The following is a 15468-nucleotide window of genomic DNA, read 5'->3' as shown; positions in this document are numbered from 1 at the left end:
TTTGGAGATGAGCAAATCATGAAAAATATTTTTGAATGTCTTCTTTAAAATTTGAGTACTTTTTTTGGAAATTAATAATTCATAACAATCTTCTTTGAGACTTTGCCTTTTTAAGCATAATCTGTTTTCTGGTACTTTATTGGTTTATGAGAGCTTGTTTTTATTAATATGATTAGAGAGCAAAGATAAGGTGTCAAGCGAACCAAACAAAAACTTGGAATGCAGAATAATGTCATCATGTTTTATTCCAGCACAGTCAGTCAATATCTATAAAGCTTATCATATCTTGATTGTAAATTTTATTTGTCGCGGAATAATGTGAAATAAAGAATAGAGGAAAAAAATATATTGGGATAATAAGTGCTTTTTATGTAAAAATGTCTGAGGAACGCGATGGCATTAAAATTTTCAAAATTAAAATATATGAGAGAAAAACTAACTTTTAATATTTATCTGAAAAAATCGCATAGTTGGCAGCACTGCCGGCAAAAAATAATATTATTTCTAGACTCCTTGAACAATTTTCTTCAAAAGCCAACTTACGGTTTGATTCTAGAGTAAATAGAACCGGAGATATGATCAAAAGAAAATCAGGCGTTTTGGCAATTTGCCAAAACGGGGGTACTCCCATGACCCGAGGGGTGGTTCAATTGGGTTTTTATATATTGGCCCTAGATGAACAATTCCTTCAAATTTGGTTCAAATCCGTGAAGGTCGATTTCAAGTTTGCATCTTTTTTTGATCACTTCGCGTGGAATGACCCATATGTAAGTCAACATAGCTCTGGATTTGTTCTTTTACATGTTTACTTTAGATGTCAATAGTATAAATAATTACCGAGAAAAAGTACATTCCGGGTAATGGTATTCCGGGAAATGGTACATTCCGGGGAAATGATATTCTGGGAGATGGTACATTCCGGGAAATGGTTTTGCGGGAAATGGTACATTCCGGGAAATGGTTTTCTGGGAAATGACATTCCGGAAAATGGTTTTCCGGGAAATGGTAAACCGGGAATCGACGTACAATCGTACATATTAGTGCATGAACACCAAAACTAATCAAATCAATCCTAACGCGCTGTTCAAATAAATTAGTATTAAATCACGCCTTGCCACGTATAATAATGGGGAGGTTCTCATTCAAATGACCAAAAAGTAAGCAAAGTTTAGAATTTTTTATGGGTCAATGAAAAAACGATTGCACGCAGTTTTTAAAAATCATGTTTTGGTATATATACGTTTAATGTTTCGAGAAGACTTTCGATGAGTTATTCGTGGTAGAATGTCAATATTTTGTAACAATTACATAGAATTTTGGACATCGCTGATTAAGAATTTAGTGAGTTTTTCGAAATTCAAAAAGGCCGATCGAATATGGCAGACCCCACTAAAATGTAATGGGTATTTCAGCCAAAATAAAAAAAGGTTTCTTGATTTATAAACATGAATTTGAGTTAACTGGTTTAAAAATCAAAAAATAAAAACGGCGATTCCAATATGGCGGACTAAAATGTGACAAAATTGTTCGTTTACTACCGTTTTCTGTGGTTGTTTGATAACTCACGAGTCTGCGATGCCAGGTCCGTATAACAATCCTTCCACCACCTAGAATTGCTCCTGGAGAGAAATGGCTCGATTTTTCTTCTCCAGATATGCCGTCCTCGCGTAGCCCTGCGTTCGGTAGCTTGCAGACGTTGATTATCAGAGGTCCTGCTGCTTTACACCCAACAGCAACCCCCAGCGACTGACTGACATTCAGCGTTCAATTCTTATAGATGTTGCACAGTTTGTACGTTCATTAGTGTTGGTCGCCATCAGCTGGTACCAGCATGCAGATAACTGGGATGTCAGCCATGTTGCCAGCTCGTGCAAACAGATAATACCAGGAACAACCTCCTCTTGGCTGTAGCGTGGTCTTCCAACGCCCTTGTTTCGGTTTTCTCTCACTTTGCGACTAATTTGCCTTTTTATTTCTAGTTCGACATTCGAACAATAATTTGGTATGTACCTTGATTTAACACACCTAACACGTTTATTCTATGTAAAGATTTCTGCGTCATCCCCCCCCCCCCTAAGGCTAGCGCCTTTGACGAGACCCAATCGCATAGCACTGATCCGCATTATTTTTGCACGTTTTCAATTCTGTGATCTGGGATTGTGCGTGTTTCACGACTAAACCCCTACCCCTCCATCACACAACTCCTAAGTACACCAGAAAAAAAAGAAATTCACATCAGAAATAAAACTTGATACTCTTAATAAGTGTATACATTGTTTATTGATATTATAAGTACCTATAATGAGACTGATCAATCGATCATAAGTATGAAGCTCGTACAATCAACAGATGCTGATCTGTTCGTAGGAATGCAGTCATGAAATATCAGCACATTCACCTAGAATGTTGTCTTACGAAGATACATCTTACCCGAAGGCAATTCAACATTCGTAACATCCCCAGGAAAGAGCGAAGCTAACTCTTCTTCCGGTACATTTGGCTGGACCATGCACTCCTGACCTTGAACCCAATCGGCCGGCGTAGCAACTCTCTTCCGATCTGTTAGCTGCATTGAATCGATAGTCCTTAGAATTTCAGCAAAATTACGCCCAGTGGTAGCTGGGTACAGAATCGACAATCGTAGTTTCTTGTGGGGGTCGATAATGAAAACTGCCCGACAGGTTAATGGTAACCCAGCTGCTCCTATTTCATCTTTGTCAAGCATGTTCAATTTCACCGCGAGTTCGCGCTTCTCATCATCTATGATAGGGTAATCGAAACCGTTCAGCTTTCCATACGCCTTGATGTCATCAATCCATTTCTTATGAGATTCAACGGAATCACATGATAAGGCAATTGGTTTCACGTTTCTTTTGGTAAACTCTGGAACTAACCGGGCAACGGCAGCTAATTCTGTGGTGCAAACCGGAGTAAAATCTGCTGGGTGCGAAAACAGAATAACCCACGAGTCTCCGGCCCACTCATGGAAGTCAATTTGGCCAATCGTGGTGTCCACGATGAAGTTCGGAAACTTGTCTCCTAAATTGAGAACCATTTTTTGCATAAACTATCACTCACTATTTAATTGTTGTTGAAAATAAGAACAGTTTTTGCAACGTGCAAGTGACTGACTATCGAGACTGTTTAACCCTTAAAGGCGCAAACCAATTTTCTGAAAATTGCCTCACAATTTGAAAATGTTGCTATTGGGATTTTCGATTGTTTGACACCGGTGTAGTTGGGTGCACTGGTTCTGCTCCATTTTTGCACTTTCTAGCAGAAGTGCATAAAACTGGGTATGTTACTTTGACACTTCTGCTAGAAAGTGCAAAACCAGAGAACTCCACTACACCGGTGCACATCAATCGAAAATCCCATATGATAATTTTGAGATAGTTTTCGCAATGTTGTTTTAAAACAACATTGCGCATTTAAGGGTTAAGTGTTTATATCGACGTTAGCATTTCATAAGGCACTAAACACACAAAACTAATACATATTGCGAAAAACAAGTTTGAAAAAATAACATATTTGCTTAGAGCTGAAAAAACTAGCTTAATAAATAATAGGGATATTCGGGTTATTGCATTTTCTGGTGCAAATTATTACTGTGAGTTAATATGTTTGTTCCAGTACAAAAAATTATTCCGATTTGCTACCAGAAGAAAAAAGAAAATACTACAGGAACGATTTTCTCCCAGTTTGCTCCGTAGCCTTTTCACCTAGTACTAGATCAAACCTAATATCTCAAAGCTTTTTTTATTTCTAAAAGCGAAGCTTTTGAATTTTTCTTTGGAGAATAACATATCCAAACCGAGGGGAACGTCACTTCAGACTAATTGTTATATTCCGATCAGTTTTGTATGATTTCGTATTTTTTCCGGCAATTTTAAAAAAATCAAAGAAACTACAGCAAATAATCCAGCCTCAATCCAACTTTGCTCGAATTTCGATCAAATTGATGGAACTGGCAACTCTGCATACTATTGGGCTTTTCGATTGATGTGCACCGGTCTAGTGGAGTACACTGGTTTTGCGGGTTTTGCGCTTTTTTCCACTTTCTAGCAGAAGTGCAGAAAGCTGGGTATGTTCCATTGACACTACTGCTAAAAAGTGCAAAACTAGAGTCTGTTGTATTATAGAGTCCCGCACAGAGGGATGCACAACTCTGCCTAAAATGATGCCCTCTTCTTCCTGGCACCCACAGTTTTCGCTGTAACTTTGAGTGACTTAAACCGATTTACACAGTGGAGTGAATTGTAAACCTACTGTTTCGTGGTTAATAGCACTTTATTCATAATACTATTCCATTTGATTTATTTTACATTGTTACAAAAAGAATAATAAACTGAATACAGTGTCTTGTTTAGGCGATTGAAATATTTCGCCACGATATTATTTTTCTCAACACTAATACTTTTCTAGCATGTTCTCCGAAAGAAGAATGTTGTTTACTTTGCACGATAAGTAGCCATCTGATAGGTAGATTTGGCTTCACTCTGTGCGAGTCTTTATAACATAAACAACGCCTTTGTGCAAAACTAGTGCACTTCACTACACCGGTGCACTGCCATCGAAAACGGCATATTTTTGAATCTTACAATAATTCTGTAAAACAAAATTTGTTTTTGTTTTGATTTGTTCCTGCAGTTATGCACTGGAAATGTTTCGTTTTGATTTCGACCTGCGCATGAGTTTCGATTAATTCAATTTTTTTGACACATTTCAAACTACATCCAGAAAAAAAACCAGCAAGAATAAACAAATTTTGATTTAAATTAACAATTCTCGACAAACATATGATCACGGTGTAAAAGCCAACTGTCAAAATTCTCTTTAAAGAGAAATTTCGGACAAACCATTATTGACCGAACACAGTTCACAGTGCTAAATGGAAGAGAATACTTTTCTCATTTGTTCACTACCTACATTGGTGATTGGCGAGTCGCCGCTTGTCCGTAATTTTCATTCAAAGTAAATTTTGAGTTGGCATTTACGCCGTAATCATATGTTTGTCGTGAATTTTCGTGTGGATAAATAACATTCAGGTTTAATTCAATCAAGAGTGATGAAAAGGGGAGGTGTACGCGTAGGGGGGAAGATTGTACACTAGAGCGACAAGAAAAAAATTATCCCCATCGGCCCACCCCTGAGTCGATTCATAATCCCACCAGGAGTTCTTGCGTCAAATTTGAAGCAAATCGGACAAGTCTAGCTACCGGACTAACCAGAGGGGGAACAACTTGACAGCTCCTATACAAATCGTTGAAACCACTTTTTTTGGGTCTGTGGGTCTAAAATGGCGGATCAATCTTTATTCAAGAGCAATTTCTAAAAAAGCGTAAACTTGTTCAAATTGAAAATTTTCTTGCTCAGATTTTTTACTTCCGATAATTCATTTTTGAAGACTTTTTGGGTTTGGTGTTGTTTTACTATAAAAATAATGCATCTTTATTCCGATGCATTATTTTTAAATGATTCATGATTTTTTGGAATCATCAGCATACAAACAAGCGGCGTTTATGCTAGTGAGTGAGTATATTCATTTGGTTTCAAGATATTAGGTAGTAATATTTGCGTTGCAATGTAAACAACACACACTGTTTTTCTCCCTCTCCGATAGAAAATGAGCTGTCATCAGTTCTGAATTTTGTGGAAACCTTTGCACCGTAAATGTCGCATGCTGTCAGAAATAAACAATCGAAGTCAATCCCGCCTTTGTTAAACACGAAGTGAAAAATGATAACCACAAAACTAAATGTATTTAAGATTAACGACAAACTTTCGAGAATATGCGAAAGATATTTCAAGGGCGACGGGAGAAGAAAAAGTTCTCACTAGAAGCGCACTCAAATCAAATCATGCATTTTACATTCGGCACAATTTGTAATCCTTTTATGAAACTCCAAAATTACGAATTAACTTGTTTGTATTTATATTAAACTATTACGCTGTTTTGAAATTATCATCTTGATTACCGCTTCCGAATGTAAATAAAGAAAACAAGTTCGTAAAAGACGTCACGGAATTATTTTCTTGCATAGAAATTTACAGTATCGCAATTTGTGGACGGAGTTCTATGGTGGCGACATCATTCGAAACACGGTGGTTTCATGCAACTTAGGCCAAACGTCAAGTTGCGGGAGGGTTGAATTTCATATACGTTAGTCCCAACCCTCCCGCAACTTGACGTTTGGCCTAAGTTGCATGAAACCACCGTGATTCGAATGATGTCGCCACCATAGAACTCCGTCCACAAATTGCGATACTGTAAATTTCTATGCAAGAAAATAATTCCGTGACGTCTTTTACGAACTTGTTTTCTTTATTTACATTCGGAAGCGGTAATCAAGATGATAATTTCAAAACAGCGTAATAGTTTAATATAAATACAAACAAGTTAATTCGTAATTTTGGAGTTTCATAAAAGGATTACAAATTGTGCCGAATGTAAAATGCATGATTTGATTTGAGTGCGCTTCTAGTGAGAACTTTTTCTTCTCCCGTCGCCCTTGAAATATCTTTCGCATATTCTCGAAAGTTTGTCGTTAATCTTAAATACATTTAGTTTTGTGGTTATCATTTTTCACTTCGTGTTTAACAAAGGCGGGATTGACTTCGATTGTTTATTTCTGACAGCATGCGACATTTACGGTGCAAAGGTTTCCACAAAATTCAGAACTGATGACAGCTCATTTTCTATCGGAGAGGGAGAAAAACAGTGTGTGTTGTTTACATTGCAATGCAAATATTACTACCTAATATCTTGAAACCAAATGAATATACTCACTCACTAGCATAAACGCCGCTTGTTTGTATGCTGATGATTCCAAAAAATCATGAATCATTTAAAAATAATGCATCGGAATAAAGATGCATTATTTTTATAGTAAAACAACACCAAACCCAAAAAGTCTTCAAAAATGAATTATCGGAAGTAAAAAATCTGAGCAAGAAAATTTTCAATTTGAACAAGTTTACGCTTTTTTAGAAATTGCTCTTGAATAAAGATTGATCCGCCATTTTAGACCCACAGACCCAAAAAAAGTGGTTTCAACGATTTGTATAGGAGCTGTCAAGTTGTTCCCCCTCTGATGAAATTTGTATGGGATTTTTCAACAATTTGTATGGAGAAAACCTACTAGCTGGCATTTTCGCCGCTAGGTGGCACTGTATGCATCGTAAAATCATTGTAAGTGAAAATAAAATAGATAATTTAATTTTCTACACCTTTGCCGAAGATTGCTAGTCAATCCGACTTTGTTGAAAGAAGTTATTAAACTTTTAGCGAAGTGAATGCTGAGTCAGTTTTGCAAGGGGGCTAACAGTTCATGGTTGTGTATCAGTACTCGATTGCCACGAACTATACATTGTTGTGAAATAATGGTTAGATTTAGCTTAATAGTATGTTCGGAAGAATTGTAGTACATGATACGAGTTATGTTTTGATTAGAAAATTTTAGTTCCACATGTGACCGCATAGAGGGTGCCAACACTAACTTTTTATAGAAGAGGGATAGAATAACAAGATGCTCGGAAGAATTATTACAAAATGCCTGTTCTACAACTGTGTAGAAGACACCTAATTTCTATATTGGCGCCTTCTATGCGGTCACAGGTGGAACTAAAGTTTTCTAACCAAAAGGTAACTCGTATTATGTACTACAATTCTTCTGAACATACTATTGAGCTAAATCTAACCATTATTTCACAAAAATGTAATCGGAAATTATTTGTTACTATGTTTTGGTACCTATTTAATTTATTGTTTAGTGTGCCTTTTTGATTCCTAACCTGATTCTTTTGCATCCTCGTAAGTTTTTCCTTGGTTCAAGACCAATAGTCGCTGGAACACTTCATATAAAAATCAATTCAAATTACATTTTTTGTAGCCTTGTGGAATTGAAAAGGTTAAATCTTAAAAATGGCGGTTTCGCAATCTTGTCGCTATCTTGTTTTTTCGCTATTTTTGCTAATTTCCAGTGATAACCACAATATAGTTCGTGGGAATCGACTAAATAATAACTTCTTTCAACAAAGTCGGATTGACTAGCTGTCTTCAGCAAAGTTGTAGAAAATTAAATTATCTATCTTATTTTCACTCACAGTGATAATACGATGTATACAGCGCAACATAGTGGCGAAAATGCGAGCTAGTGGGTTTTCTTCATATAAATTGTTGAAAAATCCCATACAAACTTCAGGCACGTTGGTCCGATAGCTAGACTTGTCCGATTTGCTTCAAATTTGGTGCAAGTACTCCTGGTGGGATTATGAATCGACTCAGGGGTGGGCCGATTGAGTTTTCAAAAATTCATTATTTTTCTGGGCAGTCCATTCTACACCCAACTGCATGTTATACCTTTCATTTGAGACTTAGTTTACGAAAATCGGTTATCATCACCGAAGAACCGAATTTAATTAAATTGAAATTCTGAATTTAATTATGCACAATCAGTGATCTAGACCAGCGAATCGAAGTAATTTGGTGACTATTTCAATAGATTTTTAGCCTCTGAGGAATTACGATATTAGGGACCATTCATAAATAACGTAACGCTAGAACCACGTTCTAGGGTTAAAAACATAATGTTTATTCTTCAAAAAACGTCAATGAATATTGGAAAAGGGGCCCTGGTCAACTGTATGACACAACTTAGTCGCGATGCTCTCACAAGGGCGCTGGACGGCACTGACCTCCATCTTTCGGATACAATTCCGGATCCTGGTGGTCAACTGCTTCGTATCCTTGGCCCGCCAAATACTTTTGTACCTAGGGCACTGAGGGTGCCGAAAAAATCCTCAATGGGACGGCACTAGTCGGGTTTCTTGCTTTCGGCACGTACAGTATCGTTTTTTGCTCAAGATACTCCAGCGTCTTCTTGGCGTAATGAGAAGATACCTTGTCCAGCCTGAAGACGTACTACCCATCCGCATGATACTCCTTTAAGAATGGCAGAAGAATTTTCTCAAGACACTCCTCCTGGTACACTTGTTGACACCACGGCTTTGAAATCCCTCTGTCCGATATGGCGATGCACAGCATAACTTTTTTTTCAAATTTATGCTTAAACTTATATTTTATTTCGGAGGGGTGTGGCCGACTTGGCACTGGAATAGTGGCTATCATTTCCTGGAATCTGGGTCTTCGAGAGCGGAAAGTAACTTTCGTCGTCCAGCACCAACGACGTCCCGCGGTAGTTCCTCGTCATCAACCGGCACTACGATCGCTATCTGCTCGTCCGTGTACTCGAGGAACCGAGTCTTCTTCCGACAGATGATGTCCTTCATCTTGAGGGTTTGGTGAATCAAAGTATGGGAGCAGTGATATTTTCGGCCGGCGTCACGCAAACTCGTCCCGTCCTTGTTCGACAACAGCTTTTTCAGCGCTTCCTTCTTTGTCATTATCTTCGCCTGGCGGCCGCTACCGACCGTCCGCTTCACGCGCAGGGATGTCAGAATCCGGTAAACTGTACTCACGGGCACGTTTTCGTTTCGAAAGGTGTCTACCGTAAACTTTTTTCCACGATGACCATGCGTTTCGTAAAACCGTACAACACACTTGCGGAGTACTTGCTGTTTCAACGCCATTTTCTTTTGAACTAACAGCACCCGAGCGAAAATTAACATGCCATCCATTTCTAGGGAGTCTAATGAGCAATTCTCTTGGATAAAAACTACGCTCTTTACTTCAATTTCAGAAATGTATTGAAATCATTCTCATTTTTTATTGAGTACCCATTACTTCCCTTACCTTATATACATCTATCATGATTTTTTTCTCAACTTTAGCCACTTCAGTTAACTTCGAATGTTGTTGTATTTTCTCCCTAATCATTCGGCCATTTTAATATATTGATATAAAATGCATGACGTAGTTTCCTTTATCTGATGTAGAGATAGTCCGATCAATATATTCGCCTCTACAAAGAGAAACATAAAAACTTAAAAAATGATAAACAACAATATTATTATATTGGTCACTCTGTACGGTTTAACGGATTTAAAACGGGAATGTAATTAGTCCAGCTTATGTGGTATATTCACTTATGAAAATATTACTAGGTACTTTTAGATATATTATAGTTGAGCAGTAGGCTTTTTTTGTTTTAAAGTCGTACATATTTCCATTTCAAAATCTTCGATTTATCAATGAGTGATTGACATCGGCTCAGGTAGCTTTTCGCGTCACGCATTCACTGACTCACAATCGAAATGTGGCTCAACCAATCTCGCACAACGTGCCCATTTCCCTTACTAAGCATAAGGGCAGGGAAGTAGTTATGAAATAATATTAAATAAATACACTTGAGGTGTACGAATTCCTATTTGTGTCATTGTATTTACATAACGTTCATCTGTAATCATATTACGTAGTACGGCTTTTTTATCGTTTCCGTTTACTGCCGCTAGAAGCATAACTGCCCCATGTGCTATGGGAATCCCTATACACATGGGACAATTATGCTTCTAGCGGTAGTTTAGGTGTAATATAAATGATGACTGTCAACGTAACTTTTATGCTATCTATCCGGAGCACATAAATCATATGGTGAAAATAAAACTTCCGTTTCCACACTTCCACCACATCCACATTAGTCTCGACTCTTTTACATGAAAAATCCTAATCTAATCTGCGTATTCGAGACAATTCTAGCAAAATTTTCAGTGCAGTATAAAACTAACATATTGACAACAGTATTGGATTACTTTCAACAGGGGTCAACAAAGTAAGATGTTTTTTTGCTTGGAAAATGAAGCCAGCTGTCGAATCGGTAACAGTACAGGGGAACATTCGGTTATTGTACGACCGCGATGATGATAATCATAAAATATAAAAAAGAAACTTTGAGATGAAGAGTACGTTTTATGGCATAGTACATAAACTACCTATAATTGCATAATTCTCTTATGCTCTATCTGGTGCCCTGTCTACATAAGACTAACGTGCGGTTATAAGTTGGAGAACACTCATTGAAAGTCTAGTTTCCGAAGCACCACCAATCCTGCGAAGGTCAAGATTTTCCGCCTGACAGAAACTCGTATTGGTTTAAAACCGAATCTGGAATGTATTGCTCTAGTTGTTGGCGCTGTATCTCTGCTATTCGAGTAAATATCTCCAAAAACCGTATGGCCATAACAGCTTCTATGCAAATTTCCTGCTTTGCCCTGTAAAAGATAATTGAGTTAAACTCAGTACTGCGAAATATTTTATCCATCTTACTTTAAATTAGCATCCACGAACGACATCACATACTGGCACATATACTGAATGAATAGGTTTAGTTCACCGTCCTGAAACTGTCTGAAAATCGCTAGTAACCCTACAAGACAAGGAAACCCGTCAATTGCATCGTTTTTCTTCTTCGCAATCAAACTGTCCACATTCTTCAAATACTGAAACCGTGGTAGATGTGCGATCACAAACAAAAATACCAACAATGACAAGTATTGTGGACTTCTAGTGTTGGAGTACATCTTTCGATGCGGATCATATAACCCACCGCATTCCAAGTATTTGCTTAGTTCGAATACTAAATCGGAACTGGGAAGAGGTTTTGCGTCATCCATCGAATGACGCTTCACGTCCATTAGTATGGCATCATTCAGAGCCCGTAAAGACGATTCCAGCTTTGTGGACTTTAGCTTGCAGCTGCAATTCAGCTCGAAAGCAATATGTTTTCGAAGGATTTGTTTCTGACCTATTTTCAGAATCCAGTCTTGCAGTTGAGACCAAATACGGGTAAAATTGACCGTAAGGCTTGCATAGGTTTTGGTAGGGTTTTCCACAAAGTCACATTTGTGTAACTCTGCTTCGACGTTACTCAACGCGTCATACCAAACAGTTTCCTGTTGTAACTTGCGGTGTATTGTCATCAGAAAGTTTTCCAGCTCTGTTGCTATCAGAAAGGAATATAACTTATCCAGACCAATTAGACCGGGCGGTCCTAGTGTTTCGATTATTCGGCTAGCAAACTTGTTGGTCAGAACACTTTTGTGCGTCTTCTGATCGTACCATGTAGTGCAGATCTCAATGTAAGCTGTAGTTCTGAAATCAGACATAAATTTGAACGTGTATAACGCTTTTGCTTTTACGGTACAGACAGCTTTTAGTCATTCGAAAAAGCAAATTGTTGTAATGCAGAATAAAGATAACTTACTTGGGATCAGTAATTCTTAATATCTCTCGTGCCAACCGACCCACAAATGTTACCGAAGCCATATCGACAGGCTCGTAATTTGGTATTGGTATCGTACTGCTCTGATACTCCGAATCCCATTCCTGAATTTTATTTTTTATGAATGGATTACATTCGCGTTGTACGTTGTAATTGATAATCCGTTGCATTTCCTCGTTCCAAACACGCAAACAATGAATATTCAGGTAATCCTGAATATACTCAAAGGATCGCTTATATCCATCGATAATTTTATGAAGTGAAGCCAATCTGGTGTCCAATTCGGATTCCTTCGCTTTACCGTTGAAGGTAAGGTTTTTATGAAAAGCATCAGACACATTTTTTACAAACTCTTTCCGTATGCCATCTTCCAGTAGTTGCTTCGGGTCCAACTCAACAACCCCAACCAGTGTTGTTTTCATTGCTAGTATTCCTTCAGTGAAAGTCGACACCGAATAGGTCAGTTTGGCGATCAAGAAGCGTTCTTCCAGCTGAGCATATTCCTTCATTTTTTCCTTTTCCAATCGCGTTGGAATTTGTTTTATTACATTCGTTTGCAGTTCGATTATCTGTGCAAGTATGGAAAACATAGTTTCTGGAATGATCTGAACCACCTTCCGGACGAAATTAGCCAATTCATTGCTGTAGTATTTCGAAACATCCATCAGATCTTCGCTTTCCGCTTGGTTAAGTCGTAAAAGCGGGATCTCTAAAGCAGAGGCTAGCTTCAGAAAAGTTGATCGCAGTTTTATAACTAAACTTGGCTGCTTTTTAATATTTTCTTGCATCATTGGGGCGTAACTATCAATCAGTCTCCAAGCATAGCTGAAATCGCCGATCAATTGTAAATTGATCAAATCATCTTCCCTTATGCTTATGGTGTGAAACATTTGGTGAAGAAATTGCCGCGTCTCAAGCATATTTTGTTTTACTTGCATATTCTTATTGAGATCGTGGAAATCCTGCACTTCCTCCAACGCTTGAATCAGCTGAATGATTGTTCTTCCGGAAATGCTTAAATTTTTATCCTCATTGCTAAGCATACTGATTTCTTTCTGTATGTTTAAAAACCATTTGCACAAGCTGTCATTCTTTTTCATCTTTCCAAAAGGCCTTACCCCCGAATATGCATCAACCAAATCTTGAATCCTTTCACATGATTCTTTTTTGAAGCTATCCCACCTCTTCACCCTTTCATCTAGGATAGTTTTAAATATTTCTCTAATTCTCACTTCTAGCTGCGCAGTGTTCAAGAGCAATTCGAAAAATTCTATCCCTTTGAAATTAATTTCACTCTCAATTAGTGCTTTCACTTGTTGACACTTTTTGATGGAAGCAGGACTACCGATGTCGATCACAGGTTGACCAGTGTGTAACATAACCCAGCGGACGGTTATGTTGCACTCTCGTATCAGTGCCGTAACTTTAGGAATGCTATCCAAAAGTTTCTGCTCGGTCAGGTTCCCTTCCTTTAGAATATTTCTAGTCCGAATCAATAATGTTTCCATTGATCGTTTTTGTTGGGTGCAAATTTCCTTCAAATTTGTGTTGTCGAAGGTGTTGAGCATTGCAGATTTGGCTGCTTTGAAAGGATCCCATGCATCTACCGAGTAAGAGAATGTCTCAAATTAGCCTTAAGACAAAAATTTGCAGTTGTACTTACTCAGCAAATTAACAGTTATGCCCATATAGAACGACACGATCCAATTATCCGAGAAAAATTTGTCTACAATCTCCCGCATTCGAGCCGCTTGGTTGTGCAACGCATTTGCAGCAAAAAATAGGCACACATATAACATTCCTGCCTGATTGGCCAACGCCGTCGAGCGGTGTTCCGGTAGAGGATAGACTGATATCTGGTTATACACATCATCCGAACGAAGCCTACCGATAACCATTTCCACGTAGATCGCATTTAGCGGGACTCGATTGAAGTAGTCTTCTGGATAGTTTGATATTTTTTTGACGTTGGAGCCCTCGTTGAAACCGGTGGAGCGAAGAAGTTTACAAACCTCGTCAATATTGCTGTCTCCGTCCGTTTTCAGAGCGCTGTATCTATGATAAGCTACAAGCAGACGCTCACGAACCATACCGGGGATCTGCAGATCAACCACGAGCAGCATCACGCCGTACAAATAAAGGGCCTCGCACTAAAATATGAAAAAATGGGGAGAAGTTATCTATTTTTCGAATTGTATAGATTGAAATAGTTTATAAACATAAAGTGCACAATGCCAACAAAAGACGTTGTCCTTGTAAGTTAACTATCTATATGAATCCATCCTATTTTACCATCAACTGTTTTCCTTCCTCATCCTGAAACACCTTTTCCATCGATTGCTGTATGAACATTCCGGTGCTCAGTTCATCAATAAAGCAATTCAATTCCTTGATATATTTGTGAATACTTTCAAACACAATGTAGAATCTGTTCAATATGACAAGATAGCTTTCGCGTATTTCCTCATCCAACGCCTGGAGTTTATCGTCAGCTTCAATCTTCGCTTCCTGTGCGTCGGAAATTTGAAAATAGCTAAAATCCATAATTATCTCGGAATATTTTTGTTCTTCTTTGGTTTTTAAGCTAAAAGAAAAAAAACTTCTAATCTGTTGATCGATACTACGTAAAGAACAAAGCTTACCAGAAAACCTCCGGTATGAATTCCTTCAACCGTAGCAGCTCACATATAATGGTGTTGCCCTCGGCCACAATCTGCAGGATCGTTTGCCCGCACACATTATTTTCGGCCAAAAATTCTGCTGCCATTCTAAAACATTGCACTTCACTACAATTAATCTAGAATGATTCGGTCAAAAGGTACCTAACGTCTGGTAAACTATCTTCTCTCCTGATGATAAGAGCATAAAACATATACAAGTTCACAGAAAATCCATAGAAAGCATAAAAACGTAAACAAACACCCCCACCAGCAAACAAGCTAGAATTCACGAACAGTGAGGAATGAAAATATGTACAATCGACAAAAAGCGGCAACGTAGCGAAAAGCTTTTATTCTGACGTTTCGACACACACATATTCTTGTTAGTCCGGTAAGTCGTGCCATTGCTGTCATTGGAATTTTTTGTTGGTAAGAGAAACATATTTTATGCTATTAATATATTTGTATTGACACTTTTTTCCAAAGGGCAATACTCGCTTTATATTGAATCGTGTTCTTATCTACTAAGCACATATTCAATATCTAATTTGGAATAAGTGTGCCTCAAGAAGTCCCGTTTTGAATGTCATCAATGATATATTTTAAATATTTTGCGGAAGATGTCTTTA

The 15468-nt window shown here is 38.0% G+C and overlaps 2 protein-coding genes across 3 annotated transcripts; both read right to left on the bottom strand.

The window, feature by feature from the left end:
- Positions 1-2257: 2257 nt before the first annotated feature.
- On the bottom strand, positions 2258-3172 carry LOC131692125 (peroxiredoxin-6). Its single transcript, XM_058978991.1, has one exon. It carries the CDS (start codon positions 3062-3064, stop codon positions 2399-2401), a length of 666 nt encoding a protein of 221 aa, XP_058834974.1. The 5' UTR covers positions 3065-3172; the 3' UTR covers positions 2258-2398.
- A 7272-nt stretch (positions 3173-10444) lies between these two features.
- Positions 10445-15094, bottom strand: LOC131688642 (WASH complex subunit 5). Of its 2 annotated transcripts, XR_009305269.1 has the most exons (7): positions 14822-15094; positions 14472-14763; positions 13843-14329; positions 12162-13782; positions 11225-12049; positions 10891-11169; positions 10445-10764 (listed from the first exon to the last, which is right to left on the bottom strand). XR_009305269.1 is itself a non-coding variant. In XM_058973051.1 (6 exons), the coding sequence occupies exons 1-6, from the start codon at positions 14944-14946 to the stop codon at positions 11016-11018; spliced, it is 3504 nt and encodes a 1167-aa protein (XP_058829034.1). In that variant the 5' UTR covers positions 14947-15094; the 3' UTR covers positions 10445-11015. The 2 variants fall into 2 exon arrangements, 1 of the variants encoding a protein (XP_058829034.1); XM_058973051.1 differs by having other exon boundaries at positions 10445-11169.
- Between the last annotated feature and the right edge of the window lie 374 nt (positions 15095-15468).

Source organism: Topomyia yanbarensis, chromosome 3 (assembly GCF_030247195.1).
Source record: "Topomyia yanbarensis strain Yona2022 chromosome 3, ASM3024719v1, whole genome shotgun sequence".
NCBI classification, from domain to species: Eukaryota; Metazoa; Arthropoda; class Insecta; order Diptera; family Culicidae; genus Topomyia; species Topomyia yanbarensis.
This window is presented reverse-complemented; position numbering and strand designations above follow the sequence as displayed.